General features: G+C 42.3%; 1 protein-coding gene across 3 annotated transcripts in view; it reads left to right on the top strand.

Moving 5' to 3' along the window:
- The first annotated feature begins 1,589 nt into the window (after window positions 1–1,589).
- Window positions 1,590–16,556, top strand: part of LOC117449932 (protein-serine O-palmitoleoyltransferase porcupine-like) — a 32,574-nt gene continuing 17,607 nt past the window's right edge. The window contains exons 1-7 of one of the 3 annotated variants that reach the window (XM_034087871.2): window positions 1,590–1,658; window positions 3,275–3,417; window positions 4,716–4,908; window positions 7,725–7,768; window positions 9,699–9,880; window positions 13,776–13,906; window positions 15,574–15,699. In XM_034087871.2, coding sequence (XP_033943762.1) covers window positions 3,282–3,417; window positions 4,716–4,908; window positions 7,725–7,768; window positions 9,699–9,880; window positions 13,776–13,906; window positions 15,574–15,699 — 812 coding nt within the window. In that variant the 5' untranslated portion in view covers window positions 1,590–1,658; window positions 3,275–3,281. Of the gene's footprint in view, window positions 1,941–3,274; window positions 3,418–4,715; window positions 4,909–7,724; window positions 7,769–9,698; window positions 9,881–13,775; window positions 13,907–15,573; window positions 15,700–16,556 lie in introns of all 3 variants that reach the window. The other 2 variants (XM_034087870.1, XM_034087869.2) reach the window with 2 other exon arrangements.

Genomic DNA, 16,556 nt, shown 5'->3' with positions numbered 1-16,556 from the left:
CAATTATTTGGTGCTTGAAACGAACCAGATTCCGGAGCTGCGTGAACAGGAAAAAACGGTGCTTTTCAGGCTCTAGCTCCGAACCGGCCTTGGAACCGCGTTGGTGTGAAAGGGGCAAGAGTCCGGCACACTTCCTGGGGGCTTGAGAAGAACCCGTATGTGCAACTTCTTGGGGCCCCGGACCAGAAGGGGGCCCCCAAAGAAGGTAGATTAAGAAGGTCCACAACAACTGGATGCATGTTTTATTCTTATCTAAACACAGGGCTGATACCTCATATATGGGATTTCAAAGGTCTTTTATTTTGAAACTCCACATCAGAATGTCCTGATTTTTTCTGGGTGAGTAGATGGGCTGTCCTTCTATCACCCTGCAGTGAGATGAGTCTTGCATCAGGGAGAGATTTTGTTTTATTCTTATCTAAACACAGGGCTGATAGCTCATATATGGGATTTCAAAGGTCTTTTATTTTGAAACTCCACATCAGAATGTCCTGATTATTTCTGGGTGAGTAGATGGGCTGTCCTTCTATCACCCTGCAGTGAGATGAGTCTTGGATCAGGGAGAGATTTCGTTTTATTCTTATCTAAACACAGGGCTGATAGCTCATATATGGGATTTCAAAGGTCTTTTATTTTGAAACTCCACATCAGAATGTCCTGATTTTTTTCTGGGTGAGTAGATGGGGTGTCCTTCTATCACCCTGCAGTGAGATGAGTCTTGCATCAGGGAGAGATTTCGTTTTATTCTTATCTAAACACAGGGCTGATAGCTCATATATGAGATTTCAATATGAGATTTCAAAGGACTTTGAAACTCCTTACATTTTACATTTACTCGTGGTAGTTAAATAATTATTGATCACATTATATAGTACATATTTCTTAATTTAATATGTTTGGTTTGTTTTTATAGGTGCTTTTGTTATTGACCGAGTAAGCGCTGGGATTTTACCGTAATGCTTCTAATATTCGCGCACCCCAATATCACGTGCGGGCTGGCTTGACTGTGTTTTCCCAAGTGGAGGCTGGCTTGACCGCAGTCACTTAGCAAAGCGGAGGTTAAAACATGCATACAGAAATATGCACAAACAACATGGCAAGAACATTGGGACCTTAATGACACAGGAAGACATCCTTATACAATTCAAAGGTAGGCTATGTGGGGGATGGAAGGAAGGTGGGGTTTAAAAGAAGGGAGGAAAATGTCATTTCTCGGATAGGTCATAGAGGGCTCAATCATACATTAAGTTTAATAGGAAAGCATCCAACCGGAAAGTGTATACACTGTAGCCAGCCAGAAACTGTTGAGCATGTTTTACTGCTTTGCAGGAAATATAGTCCTACTCAGAGAAATGTGCTTTTCCAGACACTGAAGAAAGCAAAATACCATGACTTGTCGCTATCAGGGCTGTTAGGGAAAACATCAGGCAATATATTGTGAGATTATTACGTTTCTAAGAGAAATTGATACATTTAAAATAATCTAGAATTTTGGTTCTTTATTTTATTTCTTTTGTTTATTGTTTTCTGCATAGTCTCTTGTCCAGTCCAGTTGGTGGCGGTAATGCACCTACAAGTTGGTTTGCCAACCGCCACTAAAGAAGAAGAAGAAGAAGAAGAAGAAGAAGAAGAAGAAGAAGAAGAAGAAAAAGAAGAAGGTATTTTGTTGAACGTAACTTCCACTCGTCTGCTGGATTCACCGGGGCTTCTCTTACTCCGCCGCACACACACTCCCTTCTCTGAACAGGTCTCCGCCGCACACACTCCCTTCTCCTGTTCCACGGCTACATGCTAACTCATAAACTCTGTAGCACTACCGCTAGCCTCTGCTCGCTGCTTCATTTCATTAAGAAGCGTTAGCGCTGATTTGTTTCACAGTCTTCAAACATGTCTAAAGGCAACCTTCCAACGGACAAGACAATACGTTCACAGTAAAGTTAGTAAGTGAACTATTTCAAAGCATCTAATGTTAACTTAGCTAGGTAGCTAACACTGTTTAAGTGATGTTTTTGCGTTTGAATGGCTAAAAAAAAGGCGATATTAGGTTTGTTTCTTAAACTAACGCTAGAAGGACCTAGAGCTCGGAGTTGACGTAGCAAGGTTAGCATGTCTCAGTCTGCAGAGGTGTGCAGGTTATACAAGCAGAATGTCCACAGAGGGGACACATACATAGTTACAGCAACAGTGAAGATGTAGACAACATTTAAAAAAACACTTTTAGATTAAAGGGAATGCACACATTATACGATTAAAAATATAAAATAAGTCACATTCGAAGTAGATTCTAATAATTTACAAATTGCACAACAGTGTTGTCGTAGTCTTAAGTTGTGTGAGTGTGTGGGGGGGGGTCTACCAGGGGCATGCTGGTTGTAAAGGCTGCAGGGAGGAAGAAATGTTGCCCACTGAAACATCCTGCTGTGGAGGTACTACTCTGCAGGGATGTGTTAATAGAAGAATAGAATCGGAGGGATGAAACCCTCTTTAATGGTCACACATGCAGAGCACACAGTGAAATGTGTTCTCTGCTTTGAACCCATCCTAGCCCCAGGAGTCTAGTACTAGGAGCAGTGGGCAGCTATTGCACAGCGCCTCGGGAGTAGGGGGGGAGGGGGTGTCTGGTGCCTTGCTCAAGGGCACCACGGCAGGGGAGGAGGTGAACTGGGACCTCTCCAAGTAGAAGTCCACACTCCATATTTAGGTCTCTTCGGGGACTTGAACCGGTGACCCTATGGCTCACAGTCCCTACTGACTGAGCTACTGCCAGACTAAGCTTCTGTTAGAGGCTTTATTCAACTTTGTGCTCCCTTGAGGATTCATTTAAATCTGTAATTATGCTGCTAATGTAAATTGTAATCAATGTTTACATTTTGTGAGTTTGTGATAGGCTGGCCTATCATAATGTAAACTGCCTTCAATCCTGTACATTAGTATAGTTATATTGTGTATTCAATACACATACTGTATAGATATATATCCTTTATTACTGATATGTATATATTCACAGTGTTGTATATGCTACTGCTGATGTGACGAACAATGTCACAAACTGGGATCAATAAAGTATATCATGTTATCTCATCGTAGGCCGCTCTTCAGAGGTGTTTCCTTACAGACCTTCATTCATCTAAACCCCTTTGGTTTTTACAATTCTTTTGTCTTAGTTTCATGGGTTGGTAAGTGTTGTAATAATACTGTATGTGTGTGTGTGTGTGTGTGTGTGTGTGTGTGTGTGTGTGTGTGTGTGTGTGTCTGCGTGTGTGCGTGCGTGCAGCTTGAGGATGGAGCTGTCTGTCCGGCTGGTGGTGCTGCAGCAGCTGTGGGAGGGCTGCGGGGTCAGCACGGTGCAGCAGGGGGGGCAGCAGCTGGGGGGGCTGCTGCTGCTCTGCCTGGCCTGCAGACTCTGCTTCAGACTGGGTGGGTGCTCTCTCTTATCAGCAAGCCTTCATAGCAACACTCGTCTTCATTATTTCATGTGGATATAGCTCAAGGAAAAGGATGGTATGTACTAACATACTGAGATAATGTCCCTTGATTTCAACACTACTCCTATTCAAGATCAAGTGACAGTAAAATAGAATTTCTTTTTTTTAAACATATTAGATTTTCTGTCATCCATGTTTACTACAATGGGCTAGAACAGTGGTTCTCAACTGGTGGGTCGCGACCTAAAAGTGGGTCGCGGACCCGTTTCGAGTGGGTCGCGGATGTGTGAGTGAAGAAAAAAAAATAGAAAGAAAAAAATATTGGAATTCTTTTTTTTTTTTGGGGGGGGGGGGGGGTGGGGAAAGTCAAACTTTTATTTTGATAGCCCAATTTTCTAACGCTGTGCATGCAGTCGGCGTTGGACTGGAAATACCGGAGACCATAAACGGTTTTGAAAACTTCTGTCACGTAGTGATCATCTTCTCAATAAAATATCTTTGCTGATGTTTTTTCGAGTCTTCTGGCCAATCAGAATCAAGATTGTTGCCGGAAGTCCCTACGGAGAATAACTTTGCGGTAGAACTATTCTTTATACATCCATGGGTACAACTTCAGATAAAAATGAACACATAATGAAATATGACCCCCGGTTTGATGATTGACAGGTCACAGAACAATGGGGGCTATCTACCCTTACCCACAATTTAAAGTAAGTCACACAGACTATCTCCTCTTTACTCTTCTGCCACAGATGCCAGAACAAAGTGGAAAACAAACAATGGCATAAAATATTATTAATACGTCGGGTAGTAATAGATTCATTTATTTTCTTCTTAGAGTGTACCAGAATGCATAGTTTGTTAGTATTTCTAAAAATCTCCTGGGGGAGAATCCCCCCAGACCCCCTGCTGGGGTTGGGTTTTCAGCATGCGTGCCTTTTTATACAGTTCAGCTTTGATTCCATCAACTCATAAACCTTTTTTAAAAGCATACTTTAGTTCTGTGAAGGGATATATGCACTGTACTTCACTTTTATTAATATTGTATGCTGAAAAGCGTATATATTACAGCACGATTTTTTGTTGAATAGATTTGAGTGCTTCAAAATGTTGGATCGCGATGTATTGACCAAGTAAAAAGTGGGTCCCGAGGCCTGACCAGCTGAGAACCACTGGGCTAGAATATACCTAAATGCAACCGGTTTGTGATGTACGATGAAAGCTTCGTTAGGAAACGAGCTCTGAGGACTTTATCATCATTTATCAAATCTTCTTGATTGTGTTCCTCAGGAGGTGAGTCCACTGGGAAGCATGTGGTGTCCGTGCTGGCGGGGGTGTACGGCCTCTTCCTGTTCTTCCAGCTGCACATGCTGTGGGTGCTTCTGCTCAGTGTGCTCTGCTACCTGGTTATGCTCCTCAGCCGACACTCCAGCAGCAGAGGAGTCTTCCTCTCTGTCTTCATCCTCATCTACCTCCTTGTTGGGTGAGAAACAACCTGCAAAAACACACATGTTCCTGGAAGCTGAAATCATTTTCGAAATCTAAAACAAAGAAGGGAGTGGGTAATGGCCTCTTCTTCGCGTCTTACCATCTTGACCAGGTGCTGTCGCGGCAACAAAATCTGTACACAGACGGACACACAGAAATATAAACACCTAACAAAGTATTAAATACCCCTCTGTGGTACTGTAGGTACACAATGTGCCATGATGACATGCACACACACACACACACACACATCGATTTGTGTTTTTGAAAAACACTCGTTATCGTCATGTCAGGTTTTTGGTGGATTTATTCAAGTCTTGGATTGCAGAGTATGAATGTCCTCTTGCTATTTTCAGAAGATACATACTCTCCGTTCCTCCAAGCCCCGCCCCCCCCTGAAAATAATGAGTGACAGGCTGATAGTGACCCGATAGGAACTTTATTATTCACTTAATCACTGATTGAGATGATGAAGCTAACTTAGTCTCATACATCCATGGGATTCATGTACCAGACAGACAGAGGATGTGAGTGTGCACCCACATGCACTATTTTAGTGCATTTATTTGTACTCCTGTTGTCTGCTGTGTTCAGACTCACGTCCTGTGTGTGATGCCTCATTCAGGACCTTCAGTGTCCTTTCTTAACAGAAGACCGTTGCTAAGCTGCAGCTAGACTGCAGAAGCATTAGCTTTTAGTTTTTGAGGAAGGAACAATTTCACACACAGATATAGGGAGGCTAGACCTACACAATTCATTTATTATGGTTTATAAATTAATGTCAAGACATTTATGTTATTGATTTCTGAAGCACTTTCTAAATAATAGTCTGTGTGAGGCTGTGTGTGTCTGTGTGAGGCTGTGTGTGTCTGTGTGAGGCTGTGTGTGTCTGTGTCAGGCTGTGTGTGTCTGTGTGAGGCTGTGTGTGTCTGTGTGAGGCTGTGTGTGTCTGTGTGAGGCTGTGTGTGTCTGTGTCAGGCTGTGTGTGTCTGTGTGAGGCTGTGTGTGTCTGTGTGAGGCTGTGTGTGTCTGTGTCAGGCTGTGTGTGTCTGTGTGAGGCTGTGTGTGTCTGTGTCAGGCTGTGTGTGTCTGTGTCAGGCTGTGTGTGTCTGTGTGAGGCTGTGTGTGTCTGTGTCAGGCTGTGTGTGTCTGTGTGAGGGTGTGTGTGTCTGTGTCAGGCTGTGTGTGTCTGTGTCAGGCTGTGTGTGTCTGTGTGAGGCTGTGTGTGTCTGTGTGTATCTGTGTGAGGCTGTGTGAGGCTGTGTGTGTTTGTGTGAGGCTGTGTGTATCTGTGTATGTCTGTGTGAGGCTGTGTGTGGCTGTGTGTGTCTGTGTGAGGCTGTGTGAGTCTGTGTGTATCTGTGTGAGGCTGTGTGAGGCTGTGTGTGTCTGTGTGAGTCTGTGTATCTGTGTGTATCTGTGTGAGGCTGTGTGAGGCTGTGTGTGTTTGTGTGAGGCTGTGTGTATCTGTGTGTGTCTGTGTGTGGCTGTGTGTGTCTGTGTGTGGCTGTGTGTGTCTGTGTGTGGCTGTGTGTGTCTGTGTGTGGCTGTGTGTGTCTGTGTGTGGCTGTGTGTGTCTGTGTGTGGCTGTGTGTGTCTGTGTGAGGCTGTGTGAGGTTGGTGATGGCAGTTTGACACTGAAGCTTCGAACGGAGCTTCAACCCTGGACTTCCTATTCCATAGAAGCAGTGCTTCGAAGCTTGCTTCAAATCACGTGACATGTGACGTCAGAAGCAGCAACTGCTTCATTTCCTGAATGAATCTCTTGACTGGTTCGCCGTCCAATCAGGTGATTCAATGCGTCTCGATTCTGACAGGTGACAGGTTGAAACCGTTTAGAACTTGAGCGCTTCAACACGTTATGACCGCTCTAAACAATGCGCAATGTGTGGGTTGTTGTCGTAGTCTGCGTTGTTGCTGTTGAGTTGTTGTTGGCATTGCATTTGAAATGTATCATTATAGAGCAAGCCAGGAAGAAAGATAGGTCGTTCTGGCTCGGGAAACTCTTCCACATGTGGAGAACAGTCCAATAGTTCAAGGAATAGATAGCCCAGTGGGTAGAGCCGGATGTCCTCCGCGCAGCTGGTTCAAAGCCCGGAACGGATGAACTTTTAAATCTTTGTTTTTCAACTTTAATACTTTAATGACTGATAAAAGGCCCTCTCCGCCCAAAACATGTCTAGCACTCTCTAGCCCACTGCAGCCTTGCACTTCGCCAGGAGAGGTCGCTGTAACTGAAGCTTCGAGGAATGAACCTATTTCCGACACAATTGTCCAAGTGGTTCGATGCTTCATTCAAAGCTTCATTTTGCCGTGTGTGTGTGTGTGTGTGTGTGTGTGTGTGTGTGTGTGTGTGTGTGTCTGCCAGTAGGAATGTCGTGGTTCGTTCTGCCTGAATATTGGCATTGCTTGTTGAAATATTGCATTGTCAATGTCTAAACTTGGTTTTGTTCTTTCATTTGATCCTGAGTCATTTCAGTTTCAGAGGCCAGCAAAGTAAACTGCACCAAGTAGTCCAACTAAAAACCTAGCATAATGTGGCCAACTGTTAGGAAAGAACTGTCTGCACTCGCTCCATCAGCTGCTAAGTCTAGGTAAACACTGAGAGCCTGTCTCTTCAGGCCTCGCTCACAAAAGCCACTAAAGTCCAAATGTTAATTCTTAACTTAAACAAGTTGCAGCCTGTTAGAGCGGCTCCGACTCACCGCTGAATAGTTTCTATATATCCATTCCATAAGTAGTCAGCATACCCACACATTTCTGGTGTAGAATACATTGTAAAATCTTTGTTTTTTCCCCTCTTCCTTTCAGAGAGTTGCATCTGATTGACATGGTGACCTGGCATAAAATAAGAGGTACATATTCCACCAGTCGTCCTGAGAACACGGTCACTGATGTATGTTTAGTTGTGTATTTGAATAGTACCACATAGTTCCATAACTATGTATTTAATGTCCCCATTTCCCATCAAAGGTCATGTTTATCCTTTTACAGTCGTTTTTTACTTCAAAATAATTAAAAACTGACAGTGATATGTTTTACTATGATAGGAAACCGAGAATGGGTCATATGGTACTACATCTATTGCTGTGAAAATCAATGTTCAAAAGTTTGTGTGAACCTGTCAGCTATGGAAATCTTAAAAAGTATAATATTGTAATGTAGGAACATTGTAAAAACAATATATTATCCTACGATGTAGTTCTTAGAAAAGGGATTCCACAAAACATTTAGTAGTCGTTACGAAATTCCACAATTCTCAATATCCTATTGGACCCCAGGGTGAAAACAATACACTGCTGAAACTACTATTGCTTTAAAGACGACCTTTAAACACATCATGATAACGTTATTCAGGGTTCTTACGGTCATTCAAAGCCTGGAAAAGTCATGGAAATTCAATATGCTAATTCCAGGCCCTGGAAGAGTTCTGGAAAACTATATTTTTCCCAAAGTTTTGGAAAAGTCATGGAAATGTAACTAAAGTTGCATCAAATATAATTGATATGTTATCTAATCGCCGAAATAGTAATACTATAATGATGATAAATACTTTATCGTATAGTAATGAAACGTAAAATGGCATTTAACTGACAAGGTATTCTGCTGGTGAGAGATTTGAGTTGCTTTAGCCTGAAGAAGCTAGTAAGCCTATTTGATTTGTTTTAGATAGGCACGACATGTTTCAGACCTTATTTTCCTGTTCCATGTTAAAATAAACCATTTCCAGCGGTACCGCTGAGTCATTTTTTTGGTCATGGAAAATGAGGTAAAGGTCCTGGAGAAGTCCTGGAGAATCATAGGTGAAAAAGTGTATGAACCTTAATCTGAGTATCAAAATATATTGGACGAGGAGGAAGCTCGACAGCATCCTAGAGAACCCCTCCCACCCACTCCACGCAGAGCTAGTGAAGATGAGGAGTACGTTCAGCCACAGACTCATCCCTCCACCACAACGCACCAAGCGCCTCGGACAGTCCTTTGTGCCTGTAGCCATCAGGCTGCACAACAAGGGGTTAAATAGGAGAAAGAAATCAAATTAAATCACTGGTCATAAATATATACTGTTTTCACAACCCATGTTAAACTTGTCACTTTAACTTGTTATGCACTTTATAATTTAGATGATGACGAAATATGTATATATGCTGACAGTTATTTTACTCTTATTTTTTTTTATTTTTTTTTTATATCTCCTATTTTTATAGTCTTTTATTATTATTATCATTATTTCCTTGATTTTATGTTATTTATTTTAGATTTTATTGATCTGTGTGAATCTTTGCTGTACTATTTTTCACGCTTACCCTGTTGCTGCTTTTGTACAACTGAATTTCCCCTCGGGGATTAATAAAGGTTCATCTTATCTTATCTTATATAATTAATGCAACCTGATTACCTTTCAATACTTTTGGATTATATCAAATAAATAAAAACAAGAGAAAATAAATAACAATAAGATGTTTTTTAATAAAGCAATGATACAATGTAACCGTAGAAAAGAAGAAACCAAGATACTTCATATCCAAAATGTAGTAACAGTCATAGTTCACAAATGCTTAATACATTAATCAAAAGCATGGACTCTATTTTTGTTTAATAAAATCAAGTGTCCACCTACTGCATTCAAGATAAATGTATGTCTACCTATAATATATCCAGCTTTAGTTCAAAATGTGTTGCAACACTGCTATCCTGCTAGTAATCTCTATTCTAAAAGAAGGTAACCGTAATCTGGTTACTTTTTTCTAAATGTAACGGTAATCAAACATGTGTGTGTTTCAGGCTCTCAGATGGTGGTGGCCATGAAGGCCATCTCTCTGGCCTTTGACCTGGACAGGGGGGCCGTGAGCTGCCTGCCCTCCCCAGCTCAGTTCCTGGGCTACGTTCTCTTTGTGGGCACTGTAGTGTTCGGCCCTTGGATAAGCTTCTCCACTTATCAGAACGCCATTGAGGGCAAAAAGCTGGTGAGTATTTCTGTCCAGCTGTGTGCACGGTGCTCTCCATGCTCAGTGCTGTGGTGTTGAGTGTGGTTGCGGTCGAATTGTCCTAATATCAGCTCCTATCATCTTTTCCTAACCACTATTCCTTGACCTCTGTGAGAAACGTCAGGACTCAGGAATAGAGTGCTTTGAAACTACAGTTGTCTGTACAGAGGACTACTGTAAGAGCACATGAAGACTTTGCACCGTGTGTTATAATGGGTTTCATGCTGGCTTTATGAACGTGGACAACAGTGAAAAATATACTCTTTATTACCAAGATCTGAACTTAAATAAAAAAAGTAAAGTGAAACTTATTGTGGCTCACCCCATTCCGCTCAGTAAACACTGTGAAATGTTAACTTATTATGTATTTTACAGTGAAAAATTAATGTTCAAAACAAAGTCACGATAAATGTTGCAGCCGCATGGCATTGTGGGACAGCATTTCCTTTCGTAAAGGAAGGTCCAGTGTTTCCTAAGCTAAAGGAAGTTATAAAGGAAGTTTCAAACCTCCTTTCCTATCATCTAGACCAGTGCTTCTCAAAGTGTGGTCCGCGGACCATTTTATTTTAGTAACATTTCACATTTGAAATAAATAAATACATTTAAGTTTTCTGCACTCTCGCGGGAATATCTCCGCAATGGAGCGAGGTTAAGCTTCACTTTCGATTGCATGATATAGCCCAGCGCAACACCTTCATCACACATGTTGCCACTTGTTTGTACCATTTTCAGGCAATTTGTAATCTGTTCTAGAAAAACGATGTGTTTTTTGATATTTGTGGAGTTAGGTGGTCCGTGAGTGTTTTTTTATTGGTTAAGTGGTCCTTGGTATGAAAAGGTTTGAGAAACACTGATCTCGACCAGTGGTTCTCAAATGGGGGTACGCGGACCCATAGGGGTACGTTGGAGTACTGCAGGGGGTACGTGAGATTTATTTTATGTTAATGTAAGAAAAAACCCATAATTAATGCATTTAAACAAACTACTAATAGTAACTACTTTATTCAAAGGTTTACAGTCATTCTGGATAATGAAATGGGAACGGGGGTGCTCTCTTTTCCTCTCCCTCTCCCTCTCCTGAAGCTGAACCTGTAATAAGTGACCCGACAGTAAAGAATACATATATGTATAACTAGTTTAGCTAGTTCCAGAGTAGATAAACTAGCTAAGTGTGTTAGGTCTAACTCTTAGTGTATTTTGGTCGGCTTAACGGTCCGTCACAGCGGACGGAGCTGTGATCATGCAGAGCTGCGTGTTCTCCGTCAGCAGCAGCAGCTGATCTCTCTCTCGCGTCCGGTTAGACTTCACTCGCGTTTATGTCCAAATCTATCCGATCTAGCTAGTTCTAGCTAAGTACATGACTGCCTGCTTATCAAAGGACACCTAAACAATAAGCGTTGCTTGGTAACGGCGTGTGGCCGTAGAGTATAGCGCAGCATTATGCATATTTATATATGAGGGGTAAAAATCCCATGCTCATAAAATGCTCATATCTCTCTTCATTCCCCACGCCCCAAAATAAATAGATATACCAATTTTAGGAAAAGTAAGGAAGTTTGAGCAGTGTGGGTTTCATATGAACAGAGTTGCACATATTTCAAAATGCGAAGTGTAATAGCTGCAGTTGCCTCCCTGTCAGAATGACAAAGGTCCTCAGTGAAGCACGAGCCCATGTTTCACTACATTGTAAGTACAACTTATTAAAAAGATCAGTTCAATGCAACTAATGTCATCATAGTGTTATTGCATGATGTTCAAATTGGTTTGCCATGAATTTAGTGATGGATTGTAAACATTTGAAATGTAGCATTTAAGTGTTTCTCAGTTACAATGTTGTTGTTTTAATAAATCAGACACTGATGGTGAAAGGCTGTACTCTACCTCTTTATATAGGCATTTGTTCCTTAACAAATAGTTTTTGCGCTGATCAGGGGGTACTTGGCTGAATCTTTTTTTCAAAGGGTACATTATTGAAAAAAGTTTGAGAACCACTGCTTTAGACTAGAGAATTCTAACAGCTCTTATCATGACGGCCACTGAGGTACTTCCAGGTCATTTCACTCCGTTAGGAAGGTTCCTAAGATAAACTGACATTTAAGCATCCTGAATGTGGGGGGGGACATTTTTAACGGGGGGTGTGGGGGTCCCCCACCACGAAAAAAAATATAGATTTCCTGTATTCTGGTGCATTTTAACAGGTGGTTTGATACTTTTATGTGGCTATACTAGCATGAGGAAAATGATGGGTACATTTTGTAATTTCATCCAGTAGTAAAGAAAGGAAACATATTTGATTATTGATTCAGAGCCGTCTTTGAATTTATAAAAAGAAGTTTAAATGCCCATTTTTTTGTACATTTATAAAGAACAATAAATATGTGTGAGTGCATTGAGAGATATTGTTGTGGAGAGTCATTTATATATAAATCGCAAAATACATTTGTGAATCCTTCTGTGAGCATTTATTAATATTGAAACTGACCTGACTCCATACGGATGTTAAGTTCACCTAGGAATGGTATCATTGACTTAAATGTTCAAATAAATGTTGCTCTTCTGTCTATATTGGTTATACGATGCCCCTTGACTGAAATGTTTCCTGTTCAATATCCCCACTGATTTCCTTAACACTCTGGGATGAGAGTCCACATCACAATTGACTCTAAACTGTCATTTCCCTTTCATCACTCACCTCGCAACGGACCTCTCTCCACGGTCCCTGTGTTCTGCCTCTGACTCACTCTCAAGCGCCTAGATGTCAAGAGAGGTGGTGAAGTGACCACTATTTATTGAGCAGTATACTCTTTCACATTGAATCATAACAAGTCATACCGAATGTAAATACAACTGACTCTAAAGTAAGTCCCAGTCTGTGGCATTGGACATTTTGAAGACTCAACGTCCCAAGCAGTAGGTAGAATATTAGCTAGTCTATGTAATGTGCACAGAAAATAAATAGTTAACTGAACACTGGGATGGAAATGGCCAATAAGCACTCAGTAAAACATAAACACACACACAAACAGCTTCTGAATGATAAGAAGTATAATTAAAACATAATGCACATTACCATTTTGAGAGAGAGTACCTAAGTTAAAGAACTCATAATAATAAAAATAATCTCTCATTGAACTGAGGCTCCAGTAAAACACACTGACTGCGGCTCTACATGGACATCATGGTGTTTACATGAGCACAGAGAGATGGGGTTATTCATGTTCCCTGTTTACATGATAAATACTAGTGACCTGGCATTTCCATGCCTTTTCTCATCTAAACTATTCAGTATTTGTTTCTCTCTATCATGACATAAAGACGAAACTCCTCTCCAGAAGTGAGACGCCGCCGCCGCCATCACTGTTAACTGATTAACTGCTACCAGCTGAAGACTTACTTTCCTCTTCTTTGAAACAAATGTTCTTACGTCCATGTTGTCTGGGGGAGAAAACATATCAAACCAAGAGATCGTCAGCTTTGATTTTCGCTGTATTAACCATTTCCTGAACATTTGTGTGTGTGCCTTACCTCCGCTACCGGCATCGCTTCATACAACAGATCTGAGCTGTCCACCAGACAACACTCCTTGAACATAGCGCATGTGAGAATCTGCCTTAGTACAAAGCAGCAGTGAAAACATGGTACGGAGTTTCATTGATTTGGGCATTCTCTCAATAAACAAGTGGAATGGATTTGATAGTGAAGCACTGACACAGCGCTCTACAAAGTGCGGCGAGTGGAGAGACCGATTCACGGACTTTCCACATGGTAAAAGTGGGGGGGTCTAAAGTAATCATTTGAAAAAGTGGGGGGGGCTTGTCCCACCCTCATATAATGGCTGCGACGCCCATGTTTGACCGCCCTGTCTGTTCCTCAGAGCTGGCGCTGGCTGGGCAGCTCCTCCCTCTGCCTCCTGAAGAGTCAGGTCTGCCTGCTCGTCTCCACCTGTGTCGCCCCCTACCTCTTCCCTCTGTTCATCCCCATCCATGGAAACACAATCACACAGAAGTAAGGCACCTTTTAAAAACATCTTTTCCTCCTCAACTAAGACATTGAGTCAATACAATACACTGGTTTGTGAACATGCTTTCTGTCTTTTTCTCCCTGCTTCCAAGATACATTTGAGAAAGGTAAGAATTGTTTTCAGGGTTAGAGTTTGCTGATTTCCCACAGGCTTCCATAGAACAACTGAAGTGTGTTAATACAAAAAATGTGGTATTGGATGATGGATAAATGCTTCCTTTGTCAGCACATGTTTATCCACTCAAAGGTCAGTCCGTCTCTCTATCACACCTACCTCTTCTGGTCTGGTTTGAACCAAACCAAAACAGATAGACATGTTGTGTGTAACAAAGCTCACAGATCAAATGTTTGTAATGACAAAAACTCAAACAAGAGTCCTGTGCTTGGTAGTTATCAGTAGTAAGGTGTTTTAGGCCCCATTTTCACGGAGACGAAAATTTAACCGAATTCCATATCAAAAGAGTCTTCCGTTCACAGGCAATCGGCTCAATAAACGTGTCCTTCCACACGAGACCGCTGGAGATGCTGTAGTACATGTGCCGGGCCTGTAAGTGGCCCGGCACAAAATACACCAAAAGCAGCGAAGAAGACCTCCCAAGCATGGTTGCCTGGTTGCCCTTCTGTTTTTTTCACCGGTCAACATGTCCGTTTAGAAAAGTGCAGGTCAGAGGTCTTCTTTGTTATTTATTGAGCTTTAAAAAAATAATAAACGGAGCCTCTCTTTTCCTCCCTCTCTTCTGACAGCCCGTCAGTATCTGTCTCATGCAGCTGGCTGATCCAGTAATGAGTGACCCGACTAAACAAACATAAACATATTTATAACTAGTTTAGATAGTTTGAGAGGTAATTAAAATAGCTACGGGTGAGGATCTAACTTGAAGTGTGTGTTTTGCTCTGCTCATCGCTCCATCACAGCGGGCGGAGCTGCAGGTGATCATGCAGAGCTCCGTGTCTCCGTCAGCAGCAGCTGATCTCTGTCCGATTAGACTTCACTCGCGTTTATGTCCATATCGATCAAATCTATCTGGAGGCTCCTTCTGGGTGCACTGTCCTGCGAGATACCGGGACCTGGCTCGAAACACTCGGTTGTTGTTGTTGGCGAAACACATCAGCAATGACGCGGGTGACACGGGGGTGAGCAGGAGAGGCGGGGCTATGGCGTATAGGCGTACACACGGAGCCGTTTGACCCCTAGAGCGTTCCGTCCGCAGATCTACCCACCTTGGGACCCGTTATCGTTTGAGGGGTCCGTTACCCCGGTTCCGTTACGGCCTCGTGTGGACGAACCGTCTATACGAAAGTAGCAGATACAACCCGAACCGTCTCCATGTAAACGGGCCCTCAGTTAACTACTCCTTAGGCAAAACATCCTGGTCTCAGGGTCAACTCACTCACTCACTTCATCAGCTCCCACGTCCCTCATGGTCTTCATCATTAGATGAAGATGGATCAGATGTCATCGTATGCTCCAAGTATGAAACATTCTGTAACCTGTGTTGGATTATCGGATTACTTTAGTGCCTTTTAAGTTATCCGTTCATAAGGAAGTACTGAAGTTACACTCGAAGGGGGTTAAGATGTCCTATTACAGGAAGTGAAAGTGATAACCGTGTTTGAGTAAACGTAATATGTGTCTTTGTGTTTGTGCACAGGTGGCTGCATGCGTATGAGAACGCAGTGTCCTTCCACTTCAGTAACTACTTTGTGGGTCACCTCAGTGAAGGAACCAGCATGCTGGCTGGAGCGGGGGCCACTGAAGAGAAGGACAACATCAGATGGTAAGAGCTGAGCAGGGGGGAACTGCACTGTAGAGGTAGACCTGTTCATCAGACACATTGTAAGGTATTCAGCGGCCAAACCTGTGCTAACGAGAACCTTTATTTATTGATAATGCATGAAAATCACTCACCTTTCGGCGAAATTCGCCGTTTTGAATCCAAAATAGGTCGTTTGTGTGATTCATGTAGATCTGCAATACAAATATTTTTGGGGTATGGGGGGGGTCTGGGACCCGGAGTAATCTGCGGCCGCGAGCCGTTATGTGCCATCATGACACGCATGGTGTTCTTTTTTTATATATTATAATGCAACGCGAGCTGTGTGCTCGAGTCTTCCTGCCTGTCGGCTCTGCTGCTCCGCGATGATGGTCTAGCTTCAGCAGCCACATTACCTACGGGTGCGTTCGTTAATATTAACTGTGCGGTCCGGAGTCACTGTGGTACAGACTGGACCGCTGGTGAACAGCTGTTAGAACGGGCCGTTCAGAGCAGAGCTCCCTGTCGGAGCGCAGAGCGTGATGTGCACTGAAAAGTTTTTCTGTCGCAATATTATCGTTGAGCTAGCTAGCTAGCATACATTGTCACTATCTGCTAACGTTAGCTTTAGCCTTCGTTTTCTAATAGTTTTTTTTTCATAGGCTATAAACGGAGGTGGTATAAGTATAGATCTTGTACTTGAGTAAAAGTAGAAGCACTCAGATCTTGTACTTGATTAAAAGCAGAAATACTCAGATCTTGTACTTGAGTAAAAGTAGAAGTACTCAGGTCTTGTACTTGAGTAAAAGTAGAAGTACCAGAGTGTAGGAATACTCTGTTAGTAAAAGTACTGCATTCAATATTTTCCTCAAGTAAAAGTA

Source organism: Pseudochaenichthys georgianus, chromosome 7, assembly GCF_902827115.2.
Source record: "Pseudochaenichthys georgianus chromosome 7, fPseGeo1.2, whole genome shotgun sequence".
NCBI lineage: Eukaryota > Metazoa > Chordata > Actinopteri > Perciformes > Channichthyidae > Pseudochaenichthys > Pseudochaenichthys georgianus.
The sequence above is the reverse complement of the archived record's forward strand: the minus strand, read 5'-3'. Positions and strand labels throughout refer to the sequence as shown.